Source organism: Pelecanus crispus, chromosome W (genome assembly GCF_030463565.1).
Source record: "Pelecanus crispus isolate bPelCri1 chromosome W, bPelCri1.pri, whole genome shotgun sequence".
Taxonomy (NCBI): Eukaryota; Metazoa; Chordata; class Aves; order Pelecaniformes; family Pelecanidae; genus Pelecanus; species Pelecanus crispus.
This window is the reverse complement of record NC_134675.1, coordinates 19,664,596-19,684,536: the sequence shown is the minus strand read 5'-3', so window position 1 is coordinate 19,684,536 and position 19,941 is coordinate 19,664,596. Positions and strand designations below refer to the sequence as shown.

General features: G+C 36.9%; 1 protein-coding gene across 2 annotated transcripts; it reads left to right on the top strand.

Annotated features, from left to right (window-relative positions):
- The first annotated feature begins 1,548 nt into the window (after positions 1–1,548).
- LOC142596481 (mesoderm induction early response protein 3-like) lies at positions 1,549–19,622 on the top strand. Of its 2 annotated transcripts, none has more exons than XM_075725602.1 (11): positions 1,549–1,665; positions 6,463–6,597; positions 8,091–8,211; positions 10,393–10,478; positions 10,676–10,748; positions 13,254–13,405; positions 13,816–13,897; positions 15,942–16,033; positions 18,607–18,734; positions 18,913–19,058; positions 19,168–19,622. In XM_075725602.1, the coding sequence occupies exons 1-11, from the start codon at positions 1,564–1,566 to the stop codon at positions 19,620–19,622; spliced, it is 1,572 nt and encodes a 523-aa protein (XP_075581717.1). In that variant the 5' UTR covers positions 1,549–1,563. The 2 variants fall into 2 exon arrangements, with proteins under 2 accessions (XP_075581717.1, XP_075581716.1); XM_075725601.1 differs by having other exon boundaries at positions 15,939–16,033.
- Positions 19,623–19,941: the final 319 nt, after the last annotated feature.

Below are 19,941 nucleotides of genomic sequence, written 5' to 3'. Positions count from 1 at the left end.
TGCTACGATGTTAGCTAAGTTTCAGAGTTAGCCTTCAACAATAGTTCTTTAAAAGCCATAGGATCAGGATGTGATGGCCAACAGTAGAAAAATTCAACATGTAATGTTGTAATTGGAGTAGTATTATCAGCTATGTTGAGAGCTTTATAAGACTATAATATGAATAGCATGTGAATAAAAAGCATTTTTGGCCTGAATGTTTCCCTATGGTATGGTGTTATAAACTTTCACAGTATTGTCTTAAGCGAGCTAAACAGAAAAAAATTTACTTTAATTACCTGCATATAAGGAATGAACACTTAGCATAATTGCTGAAAAATTAATTAGATGCTTTAAGACTCAGAAGTGTTAGTATATACAGCTGTCTCCTTGAAGGCTAGAAGCAGCGCAGAGAGATATTGCTTTATTTTTTGAAGAAAAGCATTGAAAATTTGCAGCTATTTCCTTCAAAACTTCTTCAGAAGTTCTTATGTGGAAATAATTCTTAATAAACCTTTTCTTTGCTGCTTGTAAGCCAAGAATTGCAACAGAGCACTAATATGTAAGAACTAGAAGGGGAAGCCAGAAGTGAAAGAGAAATATCCTAATCTGTTTCTTTTCTCCATCCTGAAAGCCTTAAGAAAGTGAACATTAAAGAACAAAACAACCCTGTATTTCAGTAATTTTCATTGTAGAACACTGGCTTTGCGGTGCAGAATATTTGCATTTTTAAAACTTGTTGAATCTAATGATAACCTTTCTAACAGTTGACAGAATGCACTTAAAATAATAACAGTACTTTTTTGATGACTTATGAGTATCCTCTTGAGTAATGAAAAAGTGTCTGTTGGACCACAGGGCTGTCACAATGACTTGTTAATAAATCTGATCCATTAGAAGTGTTTTGTTATTTCTGGTATATTTTCCTCTATATTTCTTGAAACTCTGCTATGTTTGTTCTTCATTTTTAGATCACGTGCTAAGAATTAAATTAGTTTTAATAAAAGATCTCATCTGTGAGGCTAAACTAATCTGAAGTGAGTCTCGCTGCTTATTTTGCTGTTAGTAGGAAGCTGATTCACAAACTAAGTTAGCTGTTTTACCAGTGAAAAACTATGCTAGTTACCATATAAATCATATAAATAGAATCAGAGTCTATAAATCAGTGTCTTTGCAGCATTTGAAATCTTGTGACGTGGACTTTATACCTTAATGATGATTTCAGATGTTTTGAACAATCTTTTATTCAGTAAAATATTAATTTGGGATTGTACTTTCTGAAACTTTGTTTCAGTAGTTTAGATACTTATCCCAAGTACTCTATACTGCAAGAGAGAAAACTGCACCTATTACTTACAAGTACAAAAAAGGGCAGGCCAGCTAAAATAGCTGAATTTGTCAGGTAGTTAGGAATTTGTTCCAGTTATTCCATTGAGAGTTCTGACCCTGTATTCATGCAACCTTATTTTTTTTCTGTGATGTAATTTCATATGTTGGTATAGAAAAAAAAAAGACTCAAATTAGGTTTTTTTCATAGTTGGCTCTTTATCATCTGAGGATCATGACTTTGACCCTTCTGCTGAAATGCTGGTACATGATTATGATGATGAGCGAACTCTTGAAGAGGAGGAGGAAATGATGGAAGAAAACAAAAATTTCAGCTCCGAAATTGAAGATTTAGAAAAGGTAAGAGTGACTTGCTCTCTCCTGAATGTCCATATGTGTTGTACCTTTTTTTAGTGAAAAGAACATTCAACCTGTTCTTTAGTTTGTATTGTATAGTGCAGTTTCCTGCAAAATGCCTTTGCAGTTTGTTTAAAACAAGAAAAGAAAATCGCATTTGGTTAGGATATAGCAGTGCATCCTCACAAAAAGGCTGAACTTAGCTTCTCAAAGATATTAGTGTTATGTTAAGTTCAGATTCTTTTTCATTTAATAATCTTTTCACTTTGGAAGAGAAATTACTGAAGCAGGTTTGAGGGTCCTATCATCTAATATCACTTATCACTTCTAAGTTTTATAAGTTGGATATAAGTTGAAATTGTACGTTTTGCATACTATTAAGTGACAGCTAGCTGTGTTTCATTCTGTTGGTCAGATTTTGTTTTTCCAATCTGGAAACACAGTCCTGTTTTAGACATGATGGATCACATTCATTTGCTACATAAATTGTAGTTCTATGTCTCAGTTTCATCAGTTTGGCATTTGGTGGGTGTACAAAATGACCAGTGTGCTCCTTGGCTTTTCCTATTCCTTTTTACACTCTTTAATTACATGTTTTTTCTATTTACACCTCTTGTTCATCTGTGACAGTGCATCACCCGTTTTAAACGCCTGCTGAATGCTGAACATCCACAAACTGTTGCTGCTTGCATTACCATTCAGTGACCCACTTACACTACTCAGCATAACTGCAGATTTTGGTCAACAGAGTTCCAGGAAAGTGTAATTTTTAGCATTAAATATGAGGCTGTGTTTTTGTAGTCCATGTAAAAACAAATTTTCTAAATGTAGAGTTTGACAGTGTTTATACTCCTGATTTTTTTTTTTTTTTTCTTTTTTGGTCCTGCTACCTTTACAATTACATTTTTGCTGATTATGAACTTGCAAGCTGCTTCAGTATTATAATTGCCAAGTCTGGTGGTTAAAATGGAGTTGTTAATCCACAAAATGATCTTATCGCTTCTATAACAGAAGGAAAAAGAACTGAGTGCCACTTATCTTAAACACTTTATTACTTTATGTCCCGAACCTGGAAAGACTTGGACATGAGTTTATGTGAAAAGTCTTTGCAGGACTAAGACCTTAGCTGACTAAAGAAAACAAGTAATTTAATCGGTGTGAGTTCAACAAGAAATTTTTAAAGGTAATATAACTTTTAAAGGTATAAATATTGGAAAATATTTCTAATACTTTGATGACTTGAATCAGATAACTAAAAAAAATCTCCACGGTTTGTTGTTTTATTAATTATGTTAGGATGCAAATATGATGATATTTAGTAAAATCATTTGATCAAAGGCTGTTGGAAAAAACAAGTTATAAACCAAGGCTTTCTCTTGATTTTTGCTGCTGTATCATTAGCTATCTTTCTCCTATTACCTTCTGTACTGGTTTTGGCTGGGATAGAGTTAAATTTCTTCACAGTAGCTTGTATGGGGCTATGTTTTGGATTTATGCTGGAAACAGTATTGATAACACACTGATGTTTTAGTTACTGCTGAACAGTTTTTCCACAGTGTCAAGGCCTTTTCAGCTCCTCATACTGCCCTGCTGTTTGGAGACTGGCTGGGCATGGGTTGGTTGGTGGTGAGCAATTGTTTTCATTTGCATCGCTTGTCTGTCTTGGGTTTTAGTTCCTCTCTCTCTTTTTTTTTTTTTCTTCCCCCCCCCCCCCCCCCCTTACAATTTTAAAAAAATTATTATTTCTTTTAAATTATTAAACTGTTTTTATCTCAACCCACAAGTTTCTTTTTCACTTTTACCCTTCTGATTCTCTCCCCCCATCCCACGGGGGGGGGGGGGGGAGGGGCAGGCGGGCGGCTAGCTCTGTGGTGTTTAGTTGCCGGCCAGGGTTAAGCCATGACAGTCCTTTTTGGCACCCAATGTGGGGCACGAAGGGTTTGAGATAATAACAGACTAACCAGAGCATATTAGAAGGAATTACATCTGTTAACAGTTGCTGGTCACGATATCAATTCATCTGTTCTCAATATTAGATTATCTGATCTGTGCCATGCTCCTTTTTTTGCTGTACATGTTAAAGATTGGTTTTGACTTTTGCAGTTTGCTGTGCTCTGTAGTGCTTAGTGATGTTTTGCCTGGGAGATTTATTATTAAAACACTGGCCTTGAGCTTAATCTGGTATTTGGGCTCTGTACTGAAGCCATTATTGTACTTCGGGTACCATCAAATAGACATAATTAGCAATTATTCTTTTTCTGAGAGGTTTTTTTGTGGAGGAAATACAGAATGGCACCTTCACCACCACCTTCTGTGATGTTTTCTCCCTCATTACAATAACTCTTCAGTATCTTGAACATCCTTGGGTAGTCAAAATACTTCTATTGGTATTTCCTAGGAATATTGTTTTGGCTTTTTCTAAGGTTAACAAGCTATTTAGGAATATGACCCAGGCCCCGCAGCAGTATGGTCATGGGTGGCAAGGCATGTGGGAGAATATGGGCAGATATCTAGAAAGCTTCTCACCTCTAATGGTCTAGAACTTCACTCCTGAACAAGTATGGAATCCCGATGAAGTGATAGAATGTTTGAAAAATGAAGAAGAAAAAAAAAAAAAATGCCCTGGCTATTCCAAAGAGGCACAATTTATCACACTGTGCTGGGGCCTGGCCAGCATCTACCAAACACTGCTCAGTACTATTCAGCACCCTCAAGGAGAAGAGAGGGTCTCTGGATCTGAAAACATACCAACAGACACTGTGGCTAAACCAGAGACCCAGCCTTCAACTCTATCAGTCACCCCTATAATTAAAAAGAAACAATGGAAGCGGAGGTCAACTCATTTAGTAAGGGATGAAGAAGCCTCTCCTAAGAGGGAGCAGGAGAAGAGGCAGCCTGTTCTGCAGCAGAGTAGTCACAAGAACAGGAGGAGGGAGAGACTGAAATCATAAATGAGACAGAAACCACCCAATCCCTGTCCCTAAGTGAGCTGCGAGATATGTGAAAAGATTTTAGCCATCAACCAAGCAAGCAAATTCTCAGCTGGTTACTCTAATGCTGGGATATTTGGGCCAGTATTCAGGAATTGGAGGGTAAGGAAGCCTGGCAGCTAGGATCCCTTGCTAGGGATAAGGCCATTGACAAAGGGTTTGGAAAAGGGGCAGGAGTCCTCAGTTTTTGGTGGCAATTCCTGTCGAATGTCAAAGGTATTATAGCATGAACCTCTTGTTCCTAGCCAAGCTAGAGGCAAGAGGAGGAATTCATTGCAATGTTAAACCTTATGGCCTAGTCCAAAGGGACCAGGGGTGGAGACTGGAATGGAAGTACCTTTAAATTGTTGTAACCCATGATTTGAGTTGCATGTTATAGGAAGTACTACACCAGAAACCACCTGAAACAATGAAGGATGAATCTCACAAGAAACAGAGCAAGCGCAGCAGTGACCTGACTTGAGCTGGTTTTGGTGCCCAGTAACTCCATGCAACACACCACCTCTCCCATCTTGAGTGACCACCATAACAGATAAAGCCCAAAGTCATAGACCAAATTAACTCAATGAACATTTTATGGAAATTTATTGACATTTTACAGACATTTTACGGGGGGTGGGGTGGTTATTGCAGTAGGGTGGGACCTGAACATGATGTAAATGGTATGGAATAAGGGGTGGAGAAAGTACTGGTTTTGGCTGGGATAGAGTTAATTTTCTTCATAGTAGCTAGTATGGGGCTATGTTTTGGATTTGTGCTGAAAACAGTGCTGATAATACAGAGATGTTTTCGTTATTGCTGAGCAGTGCTTACATAGAGTCAGGGCCTTTTCTGCTCCTCACACTGCCATGCCAGCGAGTAGGCTGGGGGTGCACAAGAAGTTGGGAGGGGACGCAGCTGAGACAGCTGACCCCAACTGACCAAAGGGATATTCCATACCATATGATGTCATGCTCAGCAATAAAAGCTGGGGGGGTGGGGCAGGTTGGCGGGGGGGCTGCCGCTGCTTGGGGTTTGGCTGGGCATTGGTCAGTTGGTGGTGAGCAATTGTTTTCATTTGCATCACTTGGGTTTTATTTCTCTCTCTCTTTTTGTTCTGGGTGTTTGGTTTTTGTTTGTTTGTTTGTTTTCCTCTCTTCCTTACAATTTTTTTAATTATTAAACTGTATTTATCTCAACCCATGAGTTTCTTTCTCACTTTTACCCTTCTGATTCTCCCCTCCATCCCACCGGGGGGAGTGAGCAAGCAGCTGTGTGGTGCTTAGTTGCCAGCCGAGGTTAAACCACGGCACCTTCTCAGCAGTCAGTATAAAATATATTGTGCAGAAGATGGAAAGGAGGGATAAAAAGTTGCTATGATGGTTTACTTTTGTGGTGTTTCGCACACTTGCAACTGTAACTATATAGGTCTGAAGTCTTCAAGTTTTTCTGCATTTCTTTCTTGTAAGGGGGATTATTAGTTTTTCTAGTACATCTTCTGTCTTGAAGAAATAGAGGCAAATCGTGTTTTACAGTTTGAATCAGATAAGGAGCAAATTTTTAATAATTACTCTTTAGTTTCATCCAGTAAACAGTTTTCTTCAATAGCTTGATGGGACTTCATTATATGCCAAGAGACATGGTTATGAATTATTTCAGTCCTATGCCTGAAAATATTTTAGATCTTTAATGAAGATTTCTGCTTTCAGTTAAGTTTGCTTTTTTTTTTATTTGTGTTTTGTTTTTCAAATTATGTCTTATCCTTTTAGGCCTGAACTGTTTACAAGTATTTGGCAATATGTTGAAATGTTTGTAAATCTTCTTGTATTAGGAAGGAAACATGCCATTGGAAGATTTACTGGCATTCTATGGCTATGAACCCGCGATTCCAGTTATGGCTGGTTCCAGTGTGGATAGCTCTCCAAGTGAACTTGCAGATGAACTTCCAGATATGACTCTAGATAAAGTAAGTCAGAACTATTTTCCCCTGTATTACAGTTTAAAAGCAGAAATCCAGGTAACCTTAAATTATATTTCACTATCTCTTCATGTTACAAAATACATATCTTTGTCAATTTCAATACTCAATTAAGAGTTACTGTACTAGTGGTGGACTTGGCAGTGTTAGGTTTATGGTTGGACTCAATCTTAAAGGTCTTTTCCAACCTAAATGATTCTGTGATTCTACTCTGAATTAATTCTTTTTCAAGGATATTGAGGATCTGAATCTTATTGTAATTATCACACATATGCATAGCAACTTTAGTGGCACTGTGTTACTACAAATGAGAAATGAATAAGTTAACAGTTCTTCTAAAACACATCCAGAGAACTTTAAATAGATTTCTTTTTTTTTTTTAATAGATGTGGGATTTTTTCTGAAAAGATCTGTATTTTATTTTAATGTATGCAATGTCCAGAAATAATAATTCTGGCTTCCAACATACATGTCTTGTATCAAACCTTTGTGGGTAACTTGAAAATGCACTCCTGAATGCTTTGGAATGTTCCTTTCAAATGCACGTAATTTGGAAAGGTCTCAACTTTGGGGGGTGAGAAAGAGATTGTTTTATGTGCAGTGTGTTGTATTGTTGAATATAAAAACATGAAACTTTGGTTTTTGTGATTTGCATGCTAACTTTGAATTCTGAGACATTAATCTGATTTTTGGCTATAAGGCATATGCAGCTAGTAGTTTGTATTATAAAATCTGTAGGTAGTAAGTATGATGAAATGATAAACTCCACAGAAAGTAGGGTATAATGATGGCTCTGCACATCTGATTCTCATTAGGAGTCACGATTGTGTTGAGGCTACAGAAATATAGTCGGCTTGTCTAATACAGTTCTTTCCCTCCCTAATCTCTATATAGAGGGGCTCAAACATGTCTGCTAGTGGAGGAAGTGTGCTTTTTCTTTCTTTCTTCCCTTTTTTTAAACTACAGAAACATTAATTTTTTGTGTGATTTGGGAAGATAATGGGTTGTTTATTATCTGTAACTCTTCTCAGCAAAAGTCTACAAAAGTGCCTGGCTGTTTTGTTTTGGTGTTGTGTCCCCCCCCCGAGTTTAAGGGGTAACAGCCTGTTAAAGCTTTAGTATATCTGTGATGCAAAGAATGACAGAGTTCTAAAGATTTCTACTAGCATTTTTCATTAGAAGCAGCTGGATGAACATCTGAGATTTGATGCTTGCAGAGGTTGCTACTTGTGCATTTATTTTAATAGAAGACAAACAAGGGGGATATGAACCCCTGTGTTCAACTCTGAAGTGAATGGTTATATTTGTTCTGAGACTTAGGAGGACTGAACTAGCTTTTTAATTGAGAGGATGGTCTGCTAAAATTAATTATGGTAAAATAATTCATTTTAATTAATGGGGCTTACAATTTGCTGAATCTAAATGCTCACCAGTCTATACTTAATAGTCTGAGGTTTTATTTTTTTATTTTAATGATACAGGAGGAAATAGCTAAGGACCTCTTGTCAGGTGATGATGAAGAAACACAGTCCTCTGCTGATGACTTGACACCATCAGTTACTTCACATGAGGCTACCGACTTCTTTCCTCGGCCATTAAGATGTAGGAAACCTAATTTTATAATAGTACTCAAAAAGTCTTAGCATTATATATAGCTTCCTAGCTTAAAATATCAAAATTGCAGAGTAGTGCTGACTTTACTGGGAATTGAGAAACAGTGCTTTGCAGGATGTTGTACATGAATGTTGTCTTTGGTATTATTGATTACCTAAAAGACCTATATTTAGTACTGTGCTCAAAGCACAATTATTTTTTCTACAAATACAGTAACTTTTCATAATTAATACTTAATGTGAAGTACGCCCTTTGTGATTTCCAGTATCTTACTGGATGACATGAATATGTAACCCATGCTTTTAAATTAGTGTTTCTTTACTAAAATTTTTGCTGCTGCTTTTAAGCCAGTGATTCCTCCATTCAGCCTGTGGATGTGAACTGGGACGTGGTTTCTTTGTGATTATTTCCCTTCACACATTCAACGGTTTTCTGTAGGACTTCATGAGCCAAAGTGGTTTTATATGGGATGGGGCCTATGAACCCATGACCACCAAAATTTCACTACCCATGGAGCTATTATGGGAAAGATCTGAGAACCAGTGGTTCAGTTATCCAACCTGGATGAGATATTCCTCATTGCTCCAAGTCTAGTACACCAGTGAAAAAATGAACTACAATAGGCAATGTGGAGGATTTTTACCACAGTTTTAATTTGGCAAGTATCTTGAGCTATTTCTGGGGGATTTCATCCATCTAGAGAAGGGGGGTGATAAAGGGGATGTGCTGTCTCAGTCATCAGCAATTGTAGCCCTTTGCATGCTGCTGATTGTGTAATGTAAGACATTTGTATTGAGAGATACAAAAACCTTAAAAATTATAATGTCCTTTTTTAGTTAAGCAAACCCCAACCTTGCTGGCACTTAAATATTGCTTGTGAACAGTTAATGAATATGACACTGAAAGTATGGCAGCTTTATGGAAAAAATTTAGCCCCTCATCTTACTCAGGATTAAGAAACAGTCATCTTTGCTTTCAGCTATCATGGCTTTCTATCAGAATATTACTCTTTCTCTAATAGAACTTTTGGTTGGGCATTTTAAAATTGAATATCCACCATTTCAGGGAGGGAAATGTCAGTTTTCTGTGCTGTTGACTGTTTAATCTTTTTTCTGATCCCTGTCCATTTCTTTAAGATAACATTAAATTTTAAGATAAATATGTCTGACAGGCTTTTTTATTAAATTTGGATTAACTGGAAAAAATAATTGTATATTATTTTCCAGGTATATTGTTGTTTCATGCATTCATGTTAGCTTCTTGCCTGCTACTTCTAACAGCAAAAAGAGATAGACTGGTGATTGTAGTAACGACTACAGAAGAGGAGCCTCAGTCCATACAGTCTTGGATATTGTCTCTGATGCTGATGATTCTATTTAGTTGTGATGAAGCTAAAACTGCAACCCTATTTATGAGCATGTTGTTACTGAAAATTGAGAATACAAAATAGCTTTAATCTTATCAGAACTATAGATTCCATTCTGCCGGGGATAAAATAAAAAATAGAATTACTTCAGAACCCAGTACCACAGCATTCCAGATTCTAAAATATGAGTTATTCTGTAGAGTACTGTATTTGAATTACTTGGAGTACTCTGCTGTATTTCTTCCTAAGAAAAAAAAAGATTAAAGAGGAATAATCAGTCTTTTGCTGTCTTTTGCTTATTCAGTTTTGTGTATATCTACTATATCTTCACTCCATGCTGAGGCAGCCTTGTTTAAAGGAATGTTTTGAATGCCCATTAAAACCTTCTGATGAAAGGCTTTAGTAGGTAATAAAGACTTGCCTTCAACTTTACTTTCTTTGTGATTAACCTGGGGCTAAGTCATAGCCCTGGAAGTTTTCTGGTTTTCTCATACCTTTTCTATAAGGTATAAGCCTTTATTGAAGAAAATTGATGAAGAAAAACGATCTCATTTCCTTTTGACTGTTAGAAATATAATAGATTGTCTCAGTTGCAGTGATGATAAATGTTTCAGTTCTGCAATATACAAGTACCAGTGCTTTCTGACTTCATGCTAGTTTGATAGAAATGTAGATCAACAGGCTCATGATGAGTGTCTCCCAGAATAAAAGCAGGGGCTTCTTTCAAAAGTAAAGGATATCTTGTAGTTCTGTATTTGAACTGAAAATTCTTCCTAGCTAAAACCAAACTTCTTTGTCTGAAGCAAACACTACATGTGATGGAGATAAGGAATCAGATGGTGAAGATGTAGAGGCAGACAATGGTAATTCATCTGAAGATTTGAGAAAGGTAATAACTATCTTTAAAAAAAATTAAGAAAAACTTTACTGTCAAGAAAAATGCATTAAGATTTATAGTACATATCTAAAGTAGTACCTTAATTCTGGAATACTCTGCAAAATGCCACGTTAATGGAATTTGTAATGCTTCCATACAGAAAATATTAAGCTAATACCTTTCTCTTGTGATTTTTGTTACATCTTCAGGAAATAATGGTTGGTTCACAGTATCAGGCTGAAATTCCATCTTACCTTGGCAGATACAGTGATAATGAAAAGGGTAAGTTGTTCTGATTGTTTTACTTTTTATCTTATCATTTTTTCCATCAACTGCTATGTATAAACATATTTAAACTTATAAGATAAATTCAGTGGCTTAGTTAAAGTCTCAGAGACCTTAAAAAGAAAAAAAAACAAACAAAAACCCCTAGTCAACTGAAGTAACACAACCACATAATTATATCTCAGAAATGTGATTCTACAGTTTTGAGAAGAGATTCTCAAGAAGAAATAGGAGGGTGGATTACAGTGTTAATTCTGAAGTATCTAGTAATATTAGGAGGCAACAAACTGTGGGTCAAGAAGGAAATATTTTCATCAAAGTATCATAACTGGGCTATGAGCATGTAACTTAGTTTACATTGAAGATCTTCAAAATGGTATTTTTCTTTGCTTGTTTTTTGGCAACCACAACGGTGTGGGTTACAAAATGGATATGAAAACCAAAGCAATAAACTATTTTAAATTTCCATAGCATGAGTAGAAGATGTAGGTCCTGATACACCTTGTCTTTTAAAAAAAAATGATGTTTTAAGTATGTTGTTACTTCTGTGTAAATTTAGGTTAAAAACTGCAATTGTGCTAGAGTATTAAAAATAACTTATTTAATAGAGTTTTATTTGGTATCTTTAGAAACCTTCACTATGAGAAAAGTATAGCATATATAGCTGTGGAATTCAAAAAGTAAATATTGAAAGAAATTTGCTCATGGGTAGAACAGCTGTGAAATTAAGGAACTGTTTGGGGGACATTAATAAATGAAGGGCATTCTGTCTTCTGTAAGTTACTTGTGTTCAAACTGTAACATTTCATGGGAACATCATTCTATGAAGTATATAAAGTCTTTTCACCATTGCCAACTGCTTTTTGAAGAATGATCCTTTGCAATAGAGAAGAAGAATGTTTAGTATGGATGGAGCTGGAAACATTAGCAAGTGAACATCTCTTGTGTTGCTTAAGAGACCTAGGGAAATTTCCTGTTTTCTAAGATTCAAGCACAATGCTTACCAGTTGTAAGAAATGGAGGAGTAAGAACCAGATTTATCTGGATAGTCCTTTTACTATTTACACCTCTTGACTTCTCCTTGGCCAAGAACTAGAGAAGGGCCAATAACCAGAGGATGATCAGGAAGGCGTTAATCTGACAACTTTCTCTGGTCATTCCAGAGAACCATTGAGAGTATTGTCTGCTGGCATGGCCAAGAGCAAAGAGGTAGCCCCCAGATTACGAGAGCCTGAGGAACTCCTCTTGAGAATATCAGGCATGGACTCCAGCAAGAAGTGCTGGGTTGTCTTGGTTGATAATGGAGGTTGAAGCTGAGCGTCAGCAGTGCTCAGAGAGGATGGACCTGGCTGTATGGGTGGAGGACTCTGTGAAAGCCTCTTCTGTACTCCCTGAAGAGCTTGTGATGGCAAACAGGGGCTTATATTTGTGCTATGTAGTCCCAGCTACTGGAATTGTGCTAGAAGTCAGTTCTGCTCTTCTGTAAACCTTACACTTGTAACACATCTGTTTGAAAGCTTTCCATGTTCTTAAGCCATAACAGAACTTTCAAAGGAGATCTAATTTTATTCCTCACCTTAGCTTAATATTCTTTCCTGCAGTTTTATGAGAGATTTGAGAATCTTCATCTCTTCTACTGTAACTGCTATTATGCTTGTATGTGTTTGAATTCAATAACTCTAATTTTGTATTGCCAAAGAGTACATGAAGCATTATATGTAATGTTAATCACATCTATTGATCAGAGCAAAGGATTTATAGTTTAATCTAGAATTTAAATGTGTGCACAGACAAAGGTTCAGGCCAACTCTTGAATATTTCCAATATATTGTCTTTCAAATGAGCTACTTAAGAGGTGCATGCATGATTTCAGTATACTATGAAGGAGGACTATACATCCTGATTGCTTGTAAAATATGGAACGTACAAGTTGTTAACAGCATTCAGTTGTTAGTGAATGGAAAAAGAAATTACCACATTGAGACCTAGATTTCCATTCTGTTAAGTAAGTTCTGGCAAATTTTAGTTGAAAGTGACCAGTTAGCTGCTGCCTCTTGTTTGTTTGTTTTTTGACATGTAATATTTGATATAGTAATATCCTGCACTCTCTTTTGCTGTAAACTATAGCTTATTTGTTGAAAAAAGCTGAATAAAACTGAGTGGTTTTGCTAGTTTGTTTATATGAAGATGATGAATACATATGTATAATTTGACTTGAATCATCTAGCTGTCAACAAGCTGCTCTTCTGTAAAGGCTCTGTCTCAAGAGTTCAGTCCCTTATCTCATCCTCATGGAACCTGAATCTCTTTGCCATATCACACTGCAGAGTCTGTCTCTTAACTGAGGCTTTTGGGGAAGAAGTGAGCTGCAATTTAAAAGTGGCATGGTGGTGCTTGATTTGATTACTTCTGTATTCCTGTTCTTTGTCTTTGTGAAATAGCTTTTTATGTTATAGCCTTAAAAATGTCACACCTGGCATTAATGGATTTCTGTTTTAACAGCCTATGAAAATGAAGACCATTTACTTTGGAAACCTGATGTGATCTCAGAAAGTAAAGTTAAAGAATACCTTTTTGAAACCTTCTTAAGAACAGGAAATGAAAACATGATTGGCAGAATTCCTGAAGGACTACATACACGGGACAATGAACAAGTATGTTTTATATCCTGTTCCATTTGTGACACATCGCTTTGTAATTAATGTGTTCTCTTTCTCTGTCTTGTATTATAAAGGCAGCAATATTCAATTTCCTTTTTTTTTTTAATTAGATGTTATTGAGGTCAGGATCTTATTTGTAATTTTAAGCACGTGCTTAAAACTACGAGTATTTGAATGTTGGCAGTGTTGTGATCTGTGATGTTTCAGATTACCATGCTTAATTAAACCTTGCCTCAACTTTTGGATGGTTTTGCTTTTTGGTTGTTATTTTAAAATTTTCATTGTGTATAAAGACAAATGCTCTTTTTTACATTAGATATGCTCACAGAAAGGCTAGTTTCAGAAATTTAGATTGGATATTTGCAAACTTTGACTCTTTCTAAAGACTACTTCTATTTTTATAGGCGCTATATGAACTTCTCAAAAGTAGCCATAATGTTAAAGAAGCAATTGAGAGATACTGCTCAAATGGAAAGGCATCTCAGGGTAAGAGAGAGTACCTGCATTTTAAGAAATGTGTGTTTGGAGGGGGGGAAAAAAAAAATAAAAAAAAAAAAAAACAAAACTTGTGTAGAAAAACCTTGAGCAAGATTCAGATTGACGAGCACATCCCTTTCCATGATGTCTTTAGCACAGATTAGGTATAATCTGACTGTTGGCCAGATGGAAATTTCTGCTAGAGAAGTTTGCAAGTTGTTGCAGGATCAGCTTTTACACCTTTTCTTCCCTTCTTTCCTACATTGCTGTCTTAAGAACGGCACAGACTGAGGAGAAGGATTTTGCTCCCATAAGGCAGTTCTCACCCACATTACAGTACCTTTTTGAGATCATGATCAATTATAATCTGATGACATTTATACCAGAATCAGGAGAACATAGCTGGCTATGTAAGTGAGCCCCACTCCCTTCATCGCTGTGCTAACATTGTGCTATGTCAACCCTAAACTGGTTCTACTGTATAGTTCTATAGGTCTTTGGTAGAGTATGGAGAGATTGGCTTGAGTTTACAGCAGAAAACGAGCTTCCATCTTGTTTGTCCCTAACTTTATCACTCCCTTAAATAAAAATCAGAGTTTATCATTTAGCAAAGATGGTTCTTTGTCCTATATTTTAACATACGTGTTGCATAAAGCAGAAATGGACTATGAGCCCTGGTATAAATTGGTGTTCTGGCAAATATTCCCTACTCAGAACTGGATCCAAAGGGAATTTGAGTGTTTACAAGTTAGGTGCTGTGAAAGCTAAGTATCTAAGGTAAAGCCGAAGGGAACAATAAGGAATATCAGAGCAGTGCTTCAGAAAGCTCTCGTACAAGAAGAGATTGCGTAGAGCTAAATAATAAGGAATTAACAGTTGCAGGGCTGTATCCTGAACCCCACACTTCTCTAGGATTTAGATTCTTGTTTTGGGATTGAAAAATACCTCTGCCCATTTGTGGGTCAGAGCCCCAAATTCTGTCCTAAGGACTAATACTCACCCCCAGCCCCAAATCAGCTGTGATTTATACCCTCATTAAAAATGGTAAAGGATGATAACGCTGTTAGTGCCTGTCTTTTAGAGTAACCATTGTGCTGTGATCTACTCTACCCACTGAAGTTCACTGCTATTCTCAAGATGAGAGTTAAAAATCCACATCTCCCAAGATAATTTCTTAACAGTGACACTTTACATGGGAATCTTCTCTTTGAAGCTTGAGAACTCTGTAGTAAGGAGTGCAAAATTAATAGGGTGAGAAAGAAAATCACCTTGTAGTGGAATGATTATTACTTTCATCTGGGAGCAGAAAGGTCTTGGTTCCAGTGTCTGCTTCCAGAAATGTTTTTAAATGGGTTTGTGGGTTGGGTTTTTTGTGGTTTGCTTTTGTTTTTTTGTTTTTTCCTATTAGCTTTAAATGACAGCTGAACAGATCACCATTAGGAATGTAAGATGCCTGAAATATCCCTCCTTTATTATATATAGACATAAAGCAATAATCAAGATAGGGAAGCAACAATACTTGAGACAAAACTGACCTACTCAAATAGTTTGAGCTACTTTGTTTTAAAACTCTTATTCTTTTTTTAGTGATTTTGTTTAATTTGTAAAACTAAAATTCAGTTTTATCTTAAAAGAAAAAAAAAAAGATTGTTCCTTCACTCTGTTTTTCCAACAGCCACTATTCTTTGTATCTGATGCAAGAAGAAATATTCAGAAAAATAATCTCACTGATATCTCAGTGATGTTATCAAATCTTGGTTTTTTGATGACAAGCTTCTTAAGAAATAATAAATCAAGTCTTTTGAATGCCCTTTGCCCTCCAGGATAAAAGATTTCAGAAATCAGACTCTTTTATGAGTCTTTATAAACAAGAATGTTAGATTTCAGGTAGGATATCTGTACAGCAGAGGAAAGAACATGGGTCTAAATAACTGAACTATTGGGTTTTTTAGAGTGCGTTTGGATATTCATGCATTAGCAACACCAATATTCTCTGTAAAAGATTAGTGAGTAAAAATAGGTTTATCATGCTACTTTTGCAATTATCTAGAAGAGATGACAGCATGGACAGAAGAAGAATGCAGAAGCTTTGAACATGCACTTCTGATTTATGGAAAAGACTTTCATCTCATACAGAAAAACAAGGTTAGTATTTTACAGTTTGTCCTGGTTTTGGCTGGGATAGAGTTAATTTTCTTCCTAGTAGCAGGCATAGTGCTGTGTTTTGGATTTAGTAGGAGAAGAATGTTGATAACACACTGATGTTTTTAGTTGTTGCTAAGTACTGCTTATGCTAGTCAAAGACTTTTCAGCTTCCTGTGCTCTGCCAGGTACACAAGGAACTGGGAGGGGGCACAGCCAGAATGGTTGATCCAAACTGGCCAAAGGGATATTCCATACCATATGACGTCATACTCAGTACATAAACTGGGGGGGGGGGGAGTTGTCCGGGGAGCAGCGATCACTGCTCGGGAACTGTCTGGGTATCGGTCGGCGGGTGGTGAGCAATTGCATTGTTCATCACTTGCTTTGTATATTATTATTGTTATTATCATTATTATATTGTTGTTATTATCATTACTCTTTTACTTTATTTCAATTATTAAACTGTTCTTATCTCAACCCAGGAGTGTTTCTCACTCTTACTCCTCCAATTCTCTCCCCCATCTCATCAGGGTAGGGGGAGTGAGCGAGCAGCTGTGTGGTGCTTAGTTGCTGGCTGGGGCTAAACCACGACACAGTTAAATGGAGGAATTGGTAGATAATACGATGCTAAAAATTTGTAAAAGCAATGCATTTCTCAGAAGCCATGCAGAAGAGTGAAATTAGGACCAACATATTAAAACCAGCTTGGTATTTTTGTGCTAATTTTATCTCCGATGTCATTGGAAAAGCTAGGCATTGCAAGATGAGTCGATATATTATCTCTGAAATCAACTTATGTTGACATTACTTCCATTTATGCATTTATATTATAATTTAGTTTAAATGTCTGCCTCTCCTAGAAGTATAGTATTTCCATACTATGGCTGTGGGAGGGGAAAATGCATCTTTAATTATTTTTGTCACCAGGAAGGTGTAATTCTACAGAAACAGGCTTAGCTCTTTGTGTTTTCAGAAAGTGTAGTCATCCATCAGTACTCTGGTTTCTGGCCAATGAAGGAGTTCTAATCTTGATCTGGATTGTTTCCGATTGATGACTCTGTGCTTGAAGAATAGGAATTGGATTTATTTATTTATCAGGATCAAATATATGTATCATTTGGTACAGTTGACAATATGGATGTTTCCAAACTTTCTGTAAATGTCCTGTATGTTTTGATACCACCTTGAGGTTTTGTACTGGTTTTGGCTGGGATAGAGTTAATTTTCTTCATAGTAGCTTGTATGGGGCTATGTTTTGGATTTGTGCTGAAAACAGTGTTGATAATACAGAGATGTTTTCCTTACTGCTGAGCAGTGCTTACACAGAGTCAAGGCCTTTTCTGCCTCTCACCCTACCCCACCAGCGAGTAGGCTGGGGGTGCACAAGAAGTTGGGAGGGGACACAGCTGGGACAGCTGACCCCAACTGACCAAAGGGATATTCCATACCATATGACATCATGCTCAGCAATAAAACTAGGGGGGTGAAGGTTGGCAGGGGGGCTGCCGCTGCTTGGGGACTGGCTGGGCATCGGTAGGTTGGTGGCGAGCAATCATTTTCATTTGCATCACTTGTTTTTCTTGGGTTTTATTTTCCTCTCTCTTTTTTAAACAATTTTTTTATTATTATTAAACTGTCTTTATCTCAACCCATGAGTTTTTTCACTTTTACCCTTCTGATTCTTCCTCCCCCATCTCACTGGGGGGAAGTGAGCAAGCAGCAGTGTAGTGCTTAGTTGCTGGCTGGGGTTAAACCATGACAAGTTTTTTCTTTAGGAGACTGGTGGTTTTGTTGTATTTCAGGTAAACTTTATAGGGTTGTGGTTGCTGTTCAACAACAGTCAGCTAGTCCTGCTCAACACTTGGCTTAACCTGTCCCATGATAAATATTTGGGTGGTTCAAATTTTAAATGGACCTTACTAATAAACAGTAATTCACCAGAGATGCAAAGAAATAATTTAAAAATATTTTTTCCAACATGCAACAAAGCATGTGAGTTGATCTATCTGTCACTATGGACCAGAATTTGTCTAAGTACCCAAAGTCTTTTCTGCTTGTTTCTCTTAGGTCATTGATATGGTCATCATTGATTTTTGTCTTATAGCTTAAAAATTTGTTATAGGTTATGAACTGAAATGCTTCAGACGTAGATACAGTTTCAATCTAGCTTAAAAAAAAAACCCAAACAACAATGCATACAATAGAACAGATGTAGTACTTAGAATAGAATAGACTATTTCAGTTGGAAGGGACCTACAACGATCATCTAGTCCAACTGCCTGAGGCTGACCAAAAGTTAAAGCATGTTAGTAAGGGCATTGTCCAAATGCCTCTTAAACACTGGTAGGCTTGGGGCATCAACCACCTCTCTAGGAAGCCTGTTCCAGTGTTTGACCACCTTCTCTGTAAAGAAATTTGAAACTGTAGATCTCTCTGAAGTCTCCTGATTTAATTGGCTTGTTCCAGATACTAGAACAGTAAAACTAACAATATTGCAGGAATATGGGAACTGGGGAGATGACAAAACATAATTATTTGCATTAATCTTGTCAGTTCTTCTTGCCTTCTTTTAGGTAAGAACCAGAACAGTTGCTGAGTGTGTGGCTTTCTATTACATGTGGAAAAAGTCAGAACGTTATGATTACTTTGCTCAGCAAACAAGATTTGGAAAGAAGAGATATAACCATCATCCAGGAGTTACGTAAGTAAAACGTTCTTGGAATATGTTTTCTGTTGCAAATTGTAAATGTAGAAGATTATATTTTTCTTCCCGTTATTGCAGTGTAATGCTGCAGTGGCTATGGCAACCGAAATCCATCATCATTTTTAGGCCTTGTTCTCCTGTTAAATAACCCATTATGAATGCCATATTCTTTAAGGGACTACATGGATCGTTTGGTAGATGAAGCAGAAGCCCTTGGTGGAGCAGTACATTCTTCAGCCTTAACATCTAACACTCGAACAGAAACCATTCCTGATCAACAGCTAAGCATTCTGAACTCTATCACTGCCAATGAGTTGACAGGTAAATCAAGGAGAAAAAAAAAAAAGCCAACCAAAACCCAAAAAAGCTTTTTGTTGTAACTATATAAACAACTATTTCATTTACATTTTGCGTTCATCTTTTTTTCCAGCATTGACAAACAGTGTAGCTACAGTCTGCCACACTTCAGATATGAACTGCCTGGATGATGCCTTTCCTCCTATGGACAGCTTACCCCGAGCACCAGTTAATCATGTGCCTGTTGGAACAGAAGAATTGCTTAACTTGCCTAGCAATGGTGAAAGTGATTGTTTTAATTTATTTGAGACTGGCTTTTATCATTCAGAGCTAAACCCAATGAACATGTGCACTGAAGAGACAGAAAGACCTGCGAAGAGACTGAAAATGGGAATTGCTGTCCCAGAATCTTTCATGAATGATGTCTCTGTTAATAACCTTGGTGTGGACTTTGAGAACCACACACACCATATTACCAGTGCCAAAATGGCTGTTTCAGTGGCTGACTTCAGCAGTCTATCTGCAAATGAGACAAATGGTTTTATCAATACCCATGCTCTTCAACATACTGCCCTTCACTCAGAATGACTGTGGAAAACTAAACAAACAGTGGGTACTTTATGCAGTAGTAGTAAACTTGATGGGAGCTATCAGGTTTGCTTAGTCTTTCACTGGAAGTTTGAACTTTGACATCAGTGATGTCTTTTTATGTATAGAACTATATCTTGATTTATCAAGAGCAATTTCTTTTTTCAGTCCATAAATGTGGAAATGTTTGGCAGAGTTTGGGACTAAGAGAATTCTGTGGTGCAGCTTTAAGCTCTGCTTCAATTTTTTTTTAAAGCCTGTAGACAGAGGCCACCATTTCAAAACCAGCACAGAAGTTCTGAACGATTGGAGTGGCTTT

Excerpts from the sequence above, each read along its gene's own strand:
- LOC142596481 (XM_075725601.1), top strand. The coding sequence starts at position 1,564 with ATGCTGGTACATGATTATGATGATGAGCGAACTCTTGAAGAGGAGGAG. Across the intron at positions 10,479-10,675 it reads CATCTGAAGATTTGAGAAAG|GAAATAATGGTTGGTTCACA; the intron begins GTAATAACTATC and ends TTACATCTTCAG. Across the intron at positions 13,406-13,815 it reads ATACACGGGACAATGAACAA|GCGCTATATGAACTTCTCAA; the intron begins GTATGTTTTATA and ends CTATTTTTATAG.